The 13,748-nt window shown below is 35.9% G+C and overlaps 1 protein-coding gene across 1 annotated transcript; it reads right to left on the bottom strand.

The window, feature by feature from the left end:
* Nucleotides 1-1,058: 1,058 nt before the first annotated feature.
* Nucleotides 1,059-13,530, bottom strand: LOC104505411 (chromosome unknown open reading frame, human C18orf63; the record flags this gene model as incomplete). Its single annotated transcript, XM_010156337.1, has 12 exons — nt 13,397-13,530; nt 12,607-12,685; nt 11,195-11,251; nt 9,656-9,767; nt 8,422-8,463; nt 7,401-7,477; nt 5,994-6,103; nt 5,247-5,343; nt 5,072-5,157; nt 4,332-4,509; nt 2,139-3,209; nt 1,059-1,175 (listed from the first exon to the last, which is right to left on the bottom strand). Coding segments are annotated over exons 1-12 (2,160 nt in total), but the record flags the coding sequence as incomplete, so codon positions are not given.
* Between the last annotated feature and the right edge of the window lie 218 nt (nt 13,531-13,748).

The following is a 13,748-nucleotide window of genomic DNA, read 5'->3' as shown; positions in this document are numbered from 1 at the left end:
GCCACACAGCTTGGTGTCGTCACCATTTTGCAATGTGTTACTAAGCAAAGGCACTTCAGATTGAGAACGGGCAATAAGACCCCAAATAGTGACGTGGTTGACATGAAGTATAAAAGGCAGGGGAATCTGGGTGAAAAGGGAATTAAGCGTGTGCAACTTTTCCTCCTTCTGGCTTATTTTGTAGCATGATTGTACAGGACTTTCAGTTGGCCATTACCACAAATAACACATACACAGCTATGCTAGAAAATAGACTTGTACTGAGCATTGGAAAAATAGGACCTGTTCTTTCTAATGTGTCTAATTTCTAGGTAGTAAAAACATTAAGAATGTGGTTGTAAGGAGAAGGAGACGGAAGTTGGAGTTGAGTTCTACTGAACTGATATTTAGAAACAGAAATGTAGCCCAGTAGTAGGTGAAAGCAATATTTAAGAATCATGAAAAAATATTTTGAAGGGGATTTTAAAAGTACACACTACTATCATTAGAGCAGAATCCAGAGGAAAAAGCATTAAGAAACTCAGATGGTATTAGAAAACCATATAATTGCTGAGGCTAACCTCTTCTACTCAAAAAACAACCGGAATATATTAAATAATTAAGAGACTATGCCTTTTAAAAACCTTCAAACTTATTTCAAATGGCCTTTCATCTCATTTCTACAGAACACTGCTAAATTCAAGCACCTAAGATGAGACACTTACAGAACCAAAGAGAATGCCCATAGTTATATTACACAGGATAAAACTAGCTTCTGTAGAATTCAAAAATCTGCTTCAGAAGCATATTTACATTAAGTGATGTCATTAAACTTTTTCATTTTAGCAGCATCTTTTGCCAGAGACAGATGTTTAAAATGAACACCTGAAATAACAGTAACATAACCAATGGTTAAGGTTAGTTTTATCCAGACTGGTCTTAGTAAGGTTTCTTTGTTTCCCTGTTTTAGCTGGAACATGCTAAAATGAAAAAAAAAAACAAAAAACAAAAACCTTTTTATCTCTTAATTCAGGTCCTTGTAGACTGGATGAAAGGGTGTACCTGTGTGGGTTTTTTACCTGTCTTCTTCTGGCACAACCTTTCTTTACAGATGCTTCCATGTTGGTCTCTGTGATTGAGGGAGTTGCTTTTGAGGTCTGGGTTTCACATGTCAGATACTCACTCCCTGTAATCATCTTAAAAGTACGTAAGTTTATACATTCATTAGCAAAAAGATCATAATATTTTTCTACTTGTTCAAGTGACCTACATTTTAAAATGTAGGTCATAACCTAAAGTTGAAATTACCTACCAAATTACGTTTTATGGGTGAAAAAAGTGGTAAGCACAACACATTTCATCCATGTGCCCAGTCTATGGGATATCATCCTCATAAAAATTGTACTGAAATCAGCTCACCTATTGTTTTTATTGAAATGCAGACAGAATCATAGGAAATTTAGGTTGTAAAGAGCCTATAGAGGTCATCCAATCATAACTTTTACTCAAAACAGAGATAACTTCAAAGTTCGGTTACATTGCTTTGGGCCTCATCCAATCAAGTTCTGGGAATCTGAAAGGATACAACTCTGCAACCTCTCTGTGCAACTTGTTCCAGTAGTTAATCACTCTCACTCTGAAGATTATTTTTTTTTCCTTATGCCCAGTAGGAATTTTTCCTGTTGCAACTTGTGCTTTTAGTGAAATTGCAATTAAACTTGTATGTGCAAATCTTCTATGTTTGTCTAACAGCACAATGCCTTACACACACTGCAGTCAGCACTACACAACTGATGGCATTCCTTCCAGGTTAATATGGTTTCATACGAAGACAGATTGAGCACCAAAAATTTCACCATGTTAACCTTACACAAATCTGGATAAACTGACAAACTGTCTTAAAGAAAGAAAAACTAATTATTCTACCTTAAAAGTCCCAAACAATAAAGTGTGTATCTCAGTACAGTAAATCATCTTCCCTTTCAGGAAAAATGCAGCAGTAGCTGACAACGTTAACTTAGATGGTAGAAATTTTAGAAAACTCTATTGAGAATGATAGTAGAACATGATGAAAGTCATGCTCTTTATTGCTTAACATTGTTTTAGAATATACTGAACTTGTGAGAACCAGTGAGAATGAGCCCTGTTATTTACCGTACCTGTTCAAAGTTAGACTTGGAGTGAGAACCGGTTGTCTTAGCAATATACTCCTTAGAATGGCATGCTGCTTTATTTTCTTCACTTTTGGGGATGCACGTCGTATTGTTTAAGACAGATTCATGAATATTTAACCCCGCTCCTCCATTTGATCTCTTTGTTTGTGGCTGTGATAAACCAAACTTTGTCATTTCATTGTCTAATTTACAAATCTGCAAAGGTACTATCTTTGACTGCTGTTGTTTCTCAAGAACTTGCGTCGTATTTTGACGTGCAAACTTTTTTCCCCTTCTTGCACTGGTAGTAGGAGATGTGTATGTGTTCAGACTCGGATCGATGTTTGATTTCTGAAGTGGTGACCCAACATTCTTAAGAAAGGAAGGAGAATCTGCCTTTTTCTGTTTGACTCCACTTGAATTCCCACCTGAGGCTGAGTTATCAAAAAATTTAGAATGAGTCATTTGTCCACTAGACTGCGTTTTCCATCGAAATACAGGTGTGCCACGTTTTGCGTACGTTTTTGCATTCGTTACCTGAAGTACACTGCTATCAGTAGGATTTTTGACAGACATATTTTGAGCAGGCTTGTAAACCTGAGTTACGCTGGATTTGTACACAGTTAGCAAAGAAGATGAAACACCCATAATTTTTACTGCTGAATGTCTTTCATAATTTTCTTTTTTCTTCCTATCCATTTGTGTATTTCCGTTCATTTGCATCAACTTTCCTTTGAAAATTGGTATAATTTTGCTGACTTTTGGGGAGGGGAGTTCAAAGGATGAATTTACAGGCATTCCTAAAGATTTCACAACCGGTAATTCTGGTATTCCTCGTATTTGCCTATTATTCATTGATTTCTTTGCTGCTTGAAGGCTAACCTTTCCTGCACCCTTCCTGCTGCTCGAAAAAGAGTGTGTGTCTGGCTCTTTGATCAAACGCTCCATCCAGTGGCTGCTTTCCATACTGCACGGTGAAGAATTTCCAGGCAAAGTCCGTTTCCTCGGAGGAGCCTGCATTAGAGATACCACGCAAACCCTCTCATCGGCCAATTTCATATGCTTAGATTTAATTTCCTGCAATGGAACAAGAGTTGCTAAATTGAATGAACTGGATTTAAAAATCTGATAGTGCCATCTAACACATCACTATATGGTATCTACCCAAAACACATTACAATATATAACCATCCGTTTTCCTGTTTTGAATTAGAATGAACTATATTTTAAAACCATATTTTGTTGTCACTATAAATGAAGATTTGTTTTCTCCTTCACCCAGTTCTTTGTTTATAAACTATGCTGGAATATCGTATTTCTCAAAAGGAAAGACTTAAATTACAGTCATTATCTTCGTTTAGTGCTTTCCAATTGGGTAATGCCTGCCAGTTGAGGGGGTTCTGCAGAGAGTTTGACCGACAGGGCTCCTGGTCTCTTAAGGCATCTAAAGGCGTCTGTATTCTGAGCAAAAGGCAGTTTGGATGTCTATAAAAACTGCGGATGACAACGAGGAGCCATTCTAGCTTTCATCACTAAAGAGACATAAACAGGAACTGCTTTCTGAAAGAGGATTATGGTAGTTTAGAATCTCTGCAATTCCTGTCACTATTCTTTGTTCAGAATTAATTACTTCATTTCTTCTTTCACACACTACTACCAAGGAAATTTGAGTCTCAGCCTTTGTCATAACCTCAAATTAAATGAGTTTTGGTTGCTTGCCTCCTTTCCATCACCAACCACTGAATGAATCTTACAGCTTGAGTGTTTGTAAACGCACAAGACCACAAAATTTTACATTTTTCTTGGTATGTTTTTTTAAAATAAATTGTAATAATATCAATAATCATGACAACAATAATAATTGTTATTGTTGTTATTATTATTATGAAAGAGGTGTGAGACAGTTCTGGATGTCCAACTGTAAAATAAGGTCTATATAACTGCACATATTGGTAACAACTAATTAACACTAAGTCCAATTTTTTACTGTATTTATGGTGTGAACAAAAACGTAACAATGACAAATGGCAATATAATATTTAATTACACATTTAATTAAAGGTGAGATTATTGATAGTTGTTTGGTGTGAAAAGCACAGTTGTATGCCCTTACTGTGTTCTGAACATAAAAATGGCGACTTCATACCACAAATAAAGTACATGCCATTAGTAAGTTTACAAAAAACCCCTTAGACGCACCGGAGCCCTGGAGAGTTCCTGTGTGGCATAAAGTGCTTTACTTGTCATCTTTACTGGAAATCCGCATAGATGTGAAAGATTACACTTCATGTCAGAGAGAAAAGAGTGCAACACCCTTTCTGAATCTGTTCTATGGAAATACTGCGCTGGCTGACTTCGAATGCAAATTAAAGGGTACCTGAGTAAGTGTTCAGGGATACATAACAGCTTTCTCTATGTTTCTATAATTATGAATCATCTTTGTTGAGAAGAAAGCAGGAACATGTCTAAAGCTTTTTCAAAAATGTGAACAAAAGCACTTACTTTCTTAAGGGACTGAAGCTTATAAAGTCACAGGACTAAAATGTGAATGTATCCTACTAACCTACCACAGTAAAGATTACTCCATGTATGTAATCCTTAGTCTAGTCTTCCTAGCAGGAAAATTCTCATTAAACCAAATCTTTGTTGGACATTTTTTTAAAGGAATTTAACTCTTCTTTTTACATCACCATTTAGAGTGGCATTATCACGTTTACAGAAGCTGTGAAGCGAACTGATCTATTAGACTCACTATTATTCAAAACAAGGACAAAAAGAACTGACTAAATATTTTGTTCCAATTTGTCTAGTGAAACGATTCTCCACTGACCTCTATGAAATTATGGAAGAAGAAAATGCAGCACAATTGAAAAAGAAAACTTAGATCTTGGCTAGTAATGTAGTAAAGAAAATGTAACAAATATATTTTTAAAGGATACGTGAAGAACATTTCTCCTATTGGCTTGAAGTAAACACTGAAGTATATTTTTGTCTCTTCAAGATCCTCCGGAAGAATATATCCATACTTAAAAAAAAACCCCACAAACGTGTTACAAATTAAAATTCAATAGGTACAAAAAGGAAAGGAAAAATTAAAGTATTGCTCTTTCTTACCAGATTCTTCCAGTGCATCTGAAATTCCTTATATGAACGGAAAGGAGATTCTGGAGGAATTAGGTGGCTGATGTTTATGATTTGACCCATTTTCATGCTGTGCATAGGTAAAGAAGGGATGCTTAGACAGGATGTCATAAAACTCAGCTGAAAATATACTGGACTTTTGGGAAAATAAATGTTAATCTTATGTATTGCATTGAAAGTATTTATGGATTATTTTTACGCTTTTAGGACTAATACTTTTAGCTTGTAAGTTTAGGACAGAACCATAGCAATACAGAAAAGAACTTGGCACCTCCAAATCTAATTTCTCTTGTCTGTAATATTCCCTGCCAGTGATTGTAGAACAAGAGCAACTACATCATTACTTCTCATACTTTTATGATGAAAATCATAGGTGAAAATAGAGATAGTCTGTGGCAAAGGTGGAAATATGTTTTTTCTTTAAATTGACACTTTCTGCTAAAATTATATTTGGAAAAAAAAATGATCTTGCATATTACAAAAGTAGCAGAGATTACTAAAATTGAAATAATACTTAAATGTGTAATTTATGAATCACTGATTAATTTTTCTTTCTCATTTTCCATAATATTGAGACCATAAAAGTAAAAAAGAAAGATTTCTGAATGTAAAACAGACTGTAAAGCAGAAGTGTTCTTGTCACTAGTATCAAATTCACAATTTGTATGGCAAACATTCCAGGAAATGTTTGTTTCTGCTGAAATGTAAACAGACTCCTACCTTGGCAAAACATAGCACCAGCTACTTAATATGGAATGTTGGTGAATAACTGTATTTTCATTGCTGTCAAACAGCTTTAAGGTGTTTGCTGAAATATCAAAATCTTCCAGCTTAAAACAGAAGGGAAAAATAAATTGCAAATATTTCCACAGCAGTACAAAATTATTTTTTAAAAAAATATTTGCTTATCACAATACACTGAAGCGAATGCATTATTATTCTTCTACCAGCTCACACAGACTGCTTATTACAGAAGATATTCCCATTACTGAATTGCACTCTATCTTATGTCAGAGCTGAAACTTCCAAAAGTTACGCAAGTACAAGATTTAAAGGTTATTTAAATCAATGAGATTTAAACTTTATTTGAGGTGTTTTAGTAAGAGTACAGAACTTCCATGCACATTTTTAAAAATTCAGACCAGAAATCCATGTTTGACAATATTAATGGGGCATATAGTTTCACCCTGTGAGAGTCAAAAAACACCACATATTTTCACAATGTGAAAATATTCAACTGTAGGGACCAATGAACCACTGACATTTGAGAAGCATTTTCTCCTTCTGTGGTCTGCCAGAGTTTATGTTTATTCACTGACAAAAACCCCTGGCCATTTCTCTTTTAGAAAAGTATTAAAATGATCAAAAGGATAACAAAGCCATATCATGATTGCTTCCATCATTGCTTTGTGTCATTTTGGGGTCAGACTCCTAAAGACAGATTTAATGTTTATGATGTCCAACTAGGTCACAGAAGAAATACTACTCTTCTATTGTAAGAAAGAATTGTCAGAATCAGAAATACTTATTTTGGAAGAAACCAGGAAGCCTGACAAATATTCCCCTGTATGTATGAACATATTCAACAAAGGTGCCATTCGGAAAGAATGGTAATTTTTCAACCTCAAACATGATTTCTTAAACAATTTTTTAAGTATGCTTACAAGCAGTAGTTCAGGCTGTTCCAGTATTTTGGAAATGCAGAGTTCAAAATAATTATATATGAGGACTTTAAACATAGTGCTGGCAGCTTACCTGTAGCTTCACTTTTAAGATGTTACTCAAAACTGTTTATGTATTACAGTGAGACAGTGAGTGCCTTCTAGAAAACACTGCTAGGAGGGAATCTAGAATCATAAAGACACTTCACAACTATATGCCATTAGCATTTTTGAAAGGTCTTTAATTAGTCTAAAATCTCAGTTTTACAATGCCTGCTTGAAGGCATCAATATAATATGGATTGTATGCACTTGGAACAGATGCAGAGAGTCAATGAATATGATTTACTGTCTTAATACAATCAGAAATAAGCACTTCTATCCCCATCATGTTAATTGCAAGTCACCTAACAGAAAAGAAGATGAGTAAGACAAAAACAGTCATAGTAAATACAACTAGTTTATACCTCAGGGGGTGGCAACCGAATTGAGCAAGCCTCCACACTGATGCAAAGCTGTCTCTCTGATACGTTGAGGTCTAGAACTAAAATAAATACAAAGCACTGAACTTCAGTTCACCTGTTAAGATGGAAAGCTAAACCAAATGTTTATTTAAAATAATTGCTCACCAAAATGCTGCGTTGGAAAGTTAAAAAGCTAGACCTCCTCAACATGGAAATTAAAATTAATTTGCATTTTAACAATGAAAAATTAAAATAATAATGAACTACCATCCACACAAGTACACCTCCCTAGGAACTCATGGCTATCGATATAACTGGATGCTTGGTACTCATGTCCTTGATACACAAACACCCATTTTCAAAGCAAGTGTAGCTGTTAATACCATTGACCGTACTGAGTCATCTAGCCCAGTATTACACATCTGGAAGTGGCGAATAGCAAAGACTCTATGAGCAAGGCAAGCATTTATGGACACATCTCCAGAACATTCACCAAGGCCTAAGCAAGCTGTAGCATAGGGACTGAATGTATTATGTGCCTCAACATATGTCCCTGTTGCAAATCTAGGCACCAATATCCCCATATGTAACTTTTAACTTTTATAATGGAATAAAATACTACTTGACAATTTCTGCAATAGCTAAACAACATGTTTTGTGATGTAACTTTTGTGAAGAGCAAACGTTTTTCTCATTTCTCAAACATAGCTCATTTTCCTGTCCATTATTATGGAACTTTCACACCACCTGAAATACTACTAATTTGAGGCAAGTGCATTTAACTGTAATAATCATAATTATAAATGGTAAATTCCAATGCATGGCTGTAGGATTAATAGCAGAGGTGCAGCTGGGCTGACAGCTATCACATACACAGCAGCATCTGCCATCATGTGTATTTTGGCAGAGGTTATTTCAGAATGAAGAAAAAAAGACATTGGTAATACCAAGATCAAGGCAGTAGGAAAGCACATAACTATACTTTGCTCTCACAAGTTTACCATTAACAGAATATTGTACTTACCAACAGCGTTTTGCCTTCCTGAATGAGACAAGAAATCTTTTCCTTAATAAACAAAATAGATAGACATTATTTTCTAAATCATATGCCTAATGTCTTTATGCAAAAAAAGGAGAAATCACGGTTTTGTTTGTGGGTCTTGAATGCTGAAAGGTTTGTTCCTTTCAAGGAGAGAAAAAAAACCCCTATCAATTCACTTTTCACTGATTCATTAACATCTTATAGAAGAAAGAAATATATATGAAGGTATATTAGTTGACACCAATTTATACATTGTTTTTTCCTCCCAGTAAGGAATTTATACATAGAACTATTTCTAATTGACTAACAGTTAATAAATGTCTCAAGTTCAAAAGCAAATCTGTAAAGTATTACTACATATTTTACGACATATCATCAGTTTTGCCCAGCTTTAGCAAATTATATGATTAGACAAGCTGCATGTATCAGGGCCACATTGCTGGTAGTCAATGTCTTTTGCTGAAATCACTTTTACATCAGCTACCATCTAGCCCTCTACTTCTTGCTGTTGTTCCTGAACGAGTTGATTTCATTCAGAGCACTATATATTATGAAGATGCTGAAAACAAGATACTGTTAATATTGTGGATGGAAATAAGACAATAGCATGTACACTTTTCTCAATTGCAATGATGTGTACAATTGCTCTACTTAATAAGGGTAACACCACAGTGTCTGAAATACATAGTTTTTTCCACCACTTTGTAATTCACATTTATCCTACCCAGGAGCAAGTAGAGAGACGTCAGGCAAAAGAATCACCATCTGAAAAGAATGAGCTTAGTAGAAGGAGGTTGTCTGATAGAAAACCACTTCTGCATCGAAAAAGCACGCGAACCATCTGCAGAAGTGCCACTGATGGAAGCATGAACCTGAAACACAGGCCCAATTTTTAGAAGACATTTGCTGTCCAACCATATTTGTTTTGGAAATTATTAATCTGATATGTTGCATTCTGTTGAAATAATTATTTGACCTGTTACAAAGACGAGGAGGAAGATGAAAAAGTGAATTATAAGTCCATTCAGATTTTTAATTTGAATCATTGAACTTGGATAAAGGAACAATAAAAATGCAATTAAAAAAAACCACAGAATAAATAAATGAAATAAAGTAATGAATGAAATAATGATGGAAATTTAATTGTGGAAAATAAATGCAACAATAAAGAACTGAAAACTAAACGCTTGATCCCTGACCCATGTGAGTCAAATACCTTGCACCAAGAGATGACCAGCCTTGTTCCACCTGGGTGCAAGTCTGGCTGTAAGTGTGTAGGACAGACAGGTTTGGAGAATGGCTGGACTAACTGGTTGTGGTGCTTCCAGCTAACGATATAGGCGAGAAGAGAAAAACACAGTATTAGTATTTTAACAGACCTTTTTAAAGACTTCAGTCAAAATTTAATCAAAGATACTTCTACTGCACCATGGAGCCAAATCCTAGTATATGTTACACATCTTTACTTTTCATCTACTTAGATAGAAGAGGAAGTTAACACAATATTTGATGTAGACATTCAGATTTCATGCATCATCAAAATAAGGTGCACTACAGTTTGTTTAATTTTTTCACAGGGCTGATAAGAGACTTGGGGAGAACATGCATTGAACTGTAAGGAGTACTTTGCTACATATGCATCTCTTTCAAGACAATAGGCACAGCATCCAAAATTTACATGTATTAACTCTGCTGTCAAACTCAAGACCAGAGACGTTTTCTTCCAATCACAAGAACAACAGATAAACATAGCTTTGCTCACCCAGCAGTACTACTTGCCTGTCCTGCACAGCTTTCTGCTGACAGTTAGCATAAGTCAAGAAAAAGAAACTAATTAGAGTGGGTTAAAAAGAATTAACTGATACACCTCCAGGATGGTGTTCCTAATGAGATCCTGCAAGAATATGCTGGCAGCTCATGTTTATTAAATAAACTTCTTACCACTAATCTGCTGGTGTTGAAAAATGTAACGATGAGAGGTCAGATAGATATATCAACATAAAGCGGTTTTGTAAGGTAAGCATATTTGAACAGTATATGTCTTACTAATCCAGATATGTATTTACATTTCTTGGAACCAAGGAATATACACCCAACTGGCTGTGCAACGCGTTGCAAGAGCTACTTGCTTTGATTACGATCAGTCTTTTGACTCAGCAATTTTAGTACGCCCACACATACATTCATAAAACCCACAAACGTTGCATATGAGAAGACAGTAAAGCATATGCATAATGGTCTAAAAATATATCAGCTTTTAAACTCATGGGTTCCAATACTTCTCTACGATTTTGTTTTGCTTCTCTGAGACTGGCCTATACAGGCTGGATAAACCCAAAACATGAATGGGGAGACGGTTCAGATACCCGAACACCCCCACCTGTGGAACCGATAGGGCACACGCAGAGGGGGTGACACCAGCAGGAGAGCTGCAGGTCTTTGGCCCAAAGGGCAGGTCTGCCGAGGTCTTGCCTCGAAGTCAAAGCCCAAGGCCCCTGAGCAGGATCAGGATCCCACTGCACCAGAGAAATCCAGTGGAATTGCTTAGGAACGTCTTAAAACTTTTGACTCTGGCAAAGTATACTTACTATACCCATATTCAAGAGACATTTTGTCTATGGAACAGACTTTTTAACCCTGAAACTTGGCTTCTGTAGTGCATATTACATGCCCTAGGAAAAATCCTCATCTTAAGCAACAGCAATTGCAAACAAGTGTAACAATCATAAGAACTGTGACATCATTCAGCACTTACAGTAGCTCCTTGTGTCTTTATGTGGGCTTGACATACCCCTGACTTGTAAAATGGTATCTAAAAATAAGAAAAAATCAAGTGTCTGAAATGAAGGGGTGTTTTAGAAAATGATAAATTAAATTGTGGTCCATCAGTGACTTTGCCTAAGAAAAACATGCTAAGGAATAGTTAAAGCAAACACCATGTCCTGTAGTTTAAAGGAAAATGATAACTAGAATTAGTTCAGGCACTTGTCAGGGTGTAATCTCATTTCCAGCTAAAGATACAGTAACAAGCACGCAAAAGACTGCCCAAAACAAAATCACAGACCTCTGTCCCTGCTGCTCTCATTGTGAATTGGGTGGCATCTTACCAAATGAGTCCATTCTGCTCCACAGAAAGTTCACCGTCTGAAAATGTCATTTCAAGACAGTAGAAGACATAAGCTGTCATCTACGTCACTAATGCACAAAAATAAAAGGTTTTTTTTTAAATGACATAATTTTATTGATCAGCAATGCTCAAACAAAACACTTCTTAGAGAAACATGCATGTATGTGTGATGGACACGCTTGACTTCTAGGCATACTTTGGTCCAGGCTGACCAAGAAGCCACAGGCCTCATGTCCTTGGGGTGAATGTGTGAGCTGGAAAGTCCGTGGCTCAAGTGCAAGGTAGTGAAGGGTCTTAAAAAATATTTCGAAAGGCGGTTTTGAAACCCCAAAGTACAGAACAAGGTATTAGCTAAACCAAAGACAACTCTCTTGTCTATACTCCTGACTAGCAGCCAACTACTTCACTCTATAAATATTAAAATCAGGATGGGCTCAATTTGAGTTCTTCCTGAATGGCAGCTGGACTGCATGCCAGGGAACTCTCTCCTTCAGCAGGGACACTGCTCAAGATCAGGGATTCCTTACCTGAGATTAAGAGATCCTTCCTTGCCCAAGGCGGAGGGATCCCATACCCGTGCCAGATCCTCAATAAACGACCCGAAAGCATGCTGAATAAGTACTGTGAAGCATTACTAATCCCTGTAGCTACTGAGATATTATAAATATTGTAAGGATAATTCCATTAGACATGACTCACTGACCAAGTCTGAGACTAAGGTTGGATCCAGATGCACCTCGGGTCCAAAAAGGAGTTTAGAAAGCAAGGGGCCCCACTCTGAACCTCGTAACTGAACAAGAGAGTCCCCTTTCCTCTTTGCGCCTCTGGGCTCTGTATCAGGCATTCTAACTCAATTTTGCTTTGTATGTTTCTTCCATGCAGTAATAGATGATGAACTTTGTCATCAAACTTACTGAACTCTCTCATATTATTATTTTACATCAATAGGATATATTGCTGCTTCTAATTTTTGAGTGAGGTGCATTCCTCTGATCCGCAACAGTATGCAACTACATACACTCCTTTACAGTGATACTGACCGCCATTACAACTGAAATTTGATTTAGTGTTCCAATAACAGGTGCAGAAAGGATGTCTTGATGCAGGAATAATAACTGTCTATAAAAAGAAGTTAGAAAAATGTTAAAAAATGTTATGTACTTGATTTTTATCAGCTTAAATTTACAAATAATTAAATTTATATAATATGCTGAATTTTTCATTGGCTTCCAGTGGTTCAGTATAATATTAATATAAGTATATATAATGTATAGTCTATATATATAATGATATATAATAATAGGACTAGTCCAAGTTACTTGCCCGCTGTGGTCTAAGGGAGACTCCAGTCCTTTGACACATGAACAGAACTCTCTAAAAATGTCCCTTTTGGCAGAATTTCTCATTCCTTCCCTTTCTTATTACAGGGAATGATTGATGAACACTAAGGAGCATACACATGCTTTCTGAGTATTCTTTTCACTCAGTCTCAGCCTACATAAAGCAATACAATAGCTCAAAAGATGTAGCTAAAACTTTCCAACTTTGCATGTGAATACAGATTAATTTTTAACTGTTTATTAATTTGAAGTAAGTGGCCTTGTTAGTGTTAGCTGATGACATTTAAAACAATAAAAATGGGGTTTTTTCCCCAATAATGAGCAAGTTCACCATAAAAAAACCCAAACCTTAGTTTGTACAACTTGATACTGCTTGCTGCTAATAAGAATTTTGCTGATTTTATTGCAGTTAACTCTGGTTCTGCTAATAAAATCTTTGAATAACAACCACCAACAGTTTCTGAAAATAATAACCCTCAGAATTCTGTACCTGCAAATCTTTATCTGTGTACTCCTTGCCTCAGCTTCTGGTATCTGAGAACTTAGTGTTACTGTAGCAGCACAGAGTTTTTGTAGCTCTGGCAGACTGACAAAGAACAGAGCCTGGTGCCTGCTGTCATTCATGTTATATTGTCAATTGCCCCTGGGTCTTAAAAGAAAAAAATTAATTTATTTTTATAAGGCAGATACTTGTTTACACAACTTTGTAAGTATATGGTATTGGGTAAATTAATAATCTTCCATCTTCTGATTAAGATTAGGTAGGCATTATAACATAATTTGGTCAACTAAAACAGCTCAACATACTTTTGCTATAAATAATGTATTATGCTTGAAAAAAT

Source organism: Eurypyga helias, unplaced genomic scaffold (assembly GCF_000690775.1).
Source record: "Eurypyga helias isolate BGI_N326 unplaced genomic scaffold, ASM69077v1 Scaffold36337, whole genome shotgun sequence".
Lineage (NCBI taxonomy): Eukaryota > Metazoa > Chordata > Aves > Eurypygiformes > Eurypygidae > Eurypyga > Eurypyga helias.
Note: the sequence above shows the minus strand (reverse complement) of the source record. Positions and strands in the feature narration are given on the sequence as shown.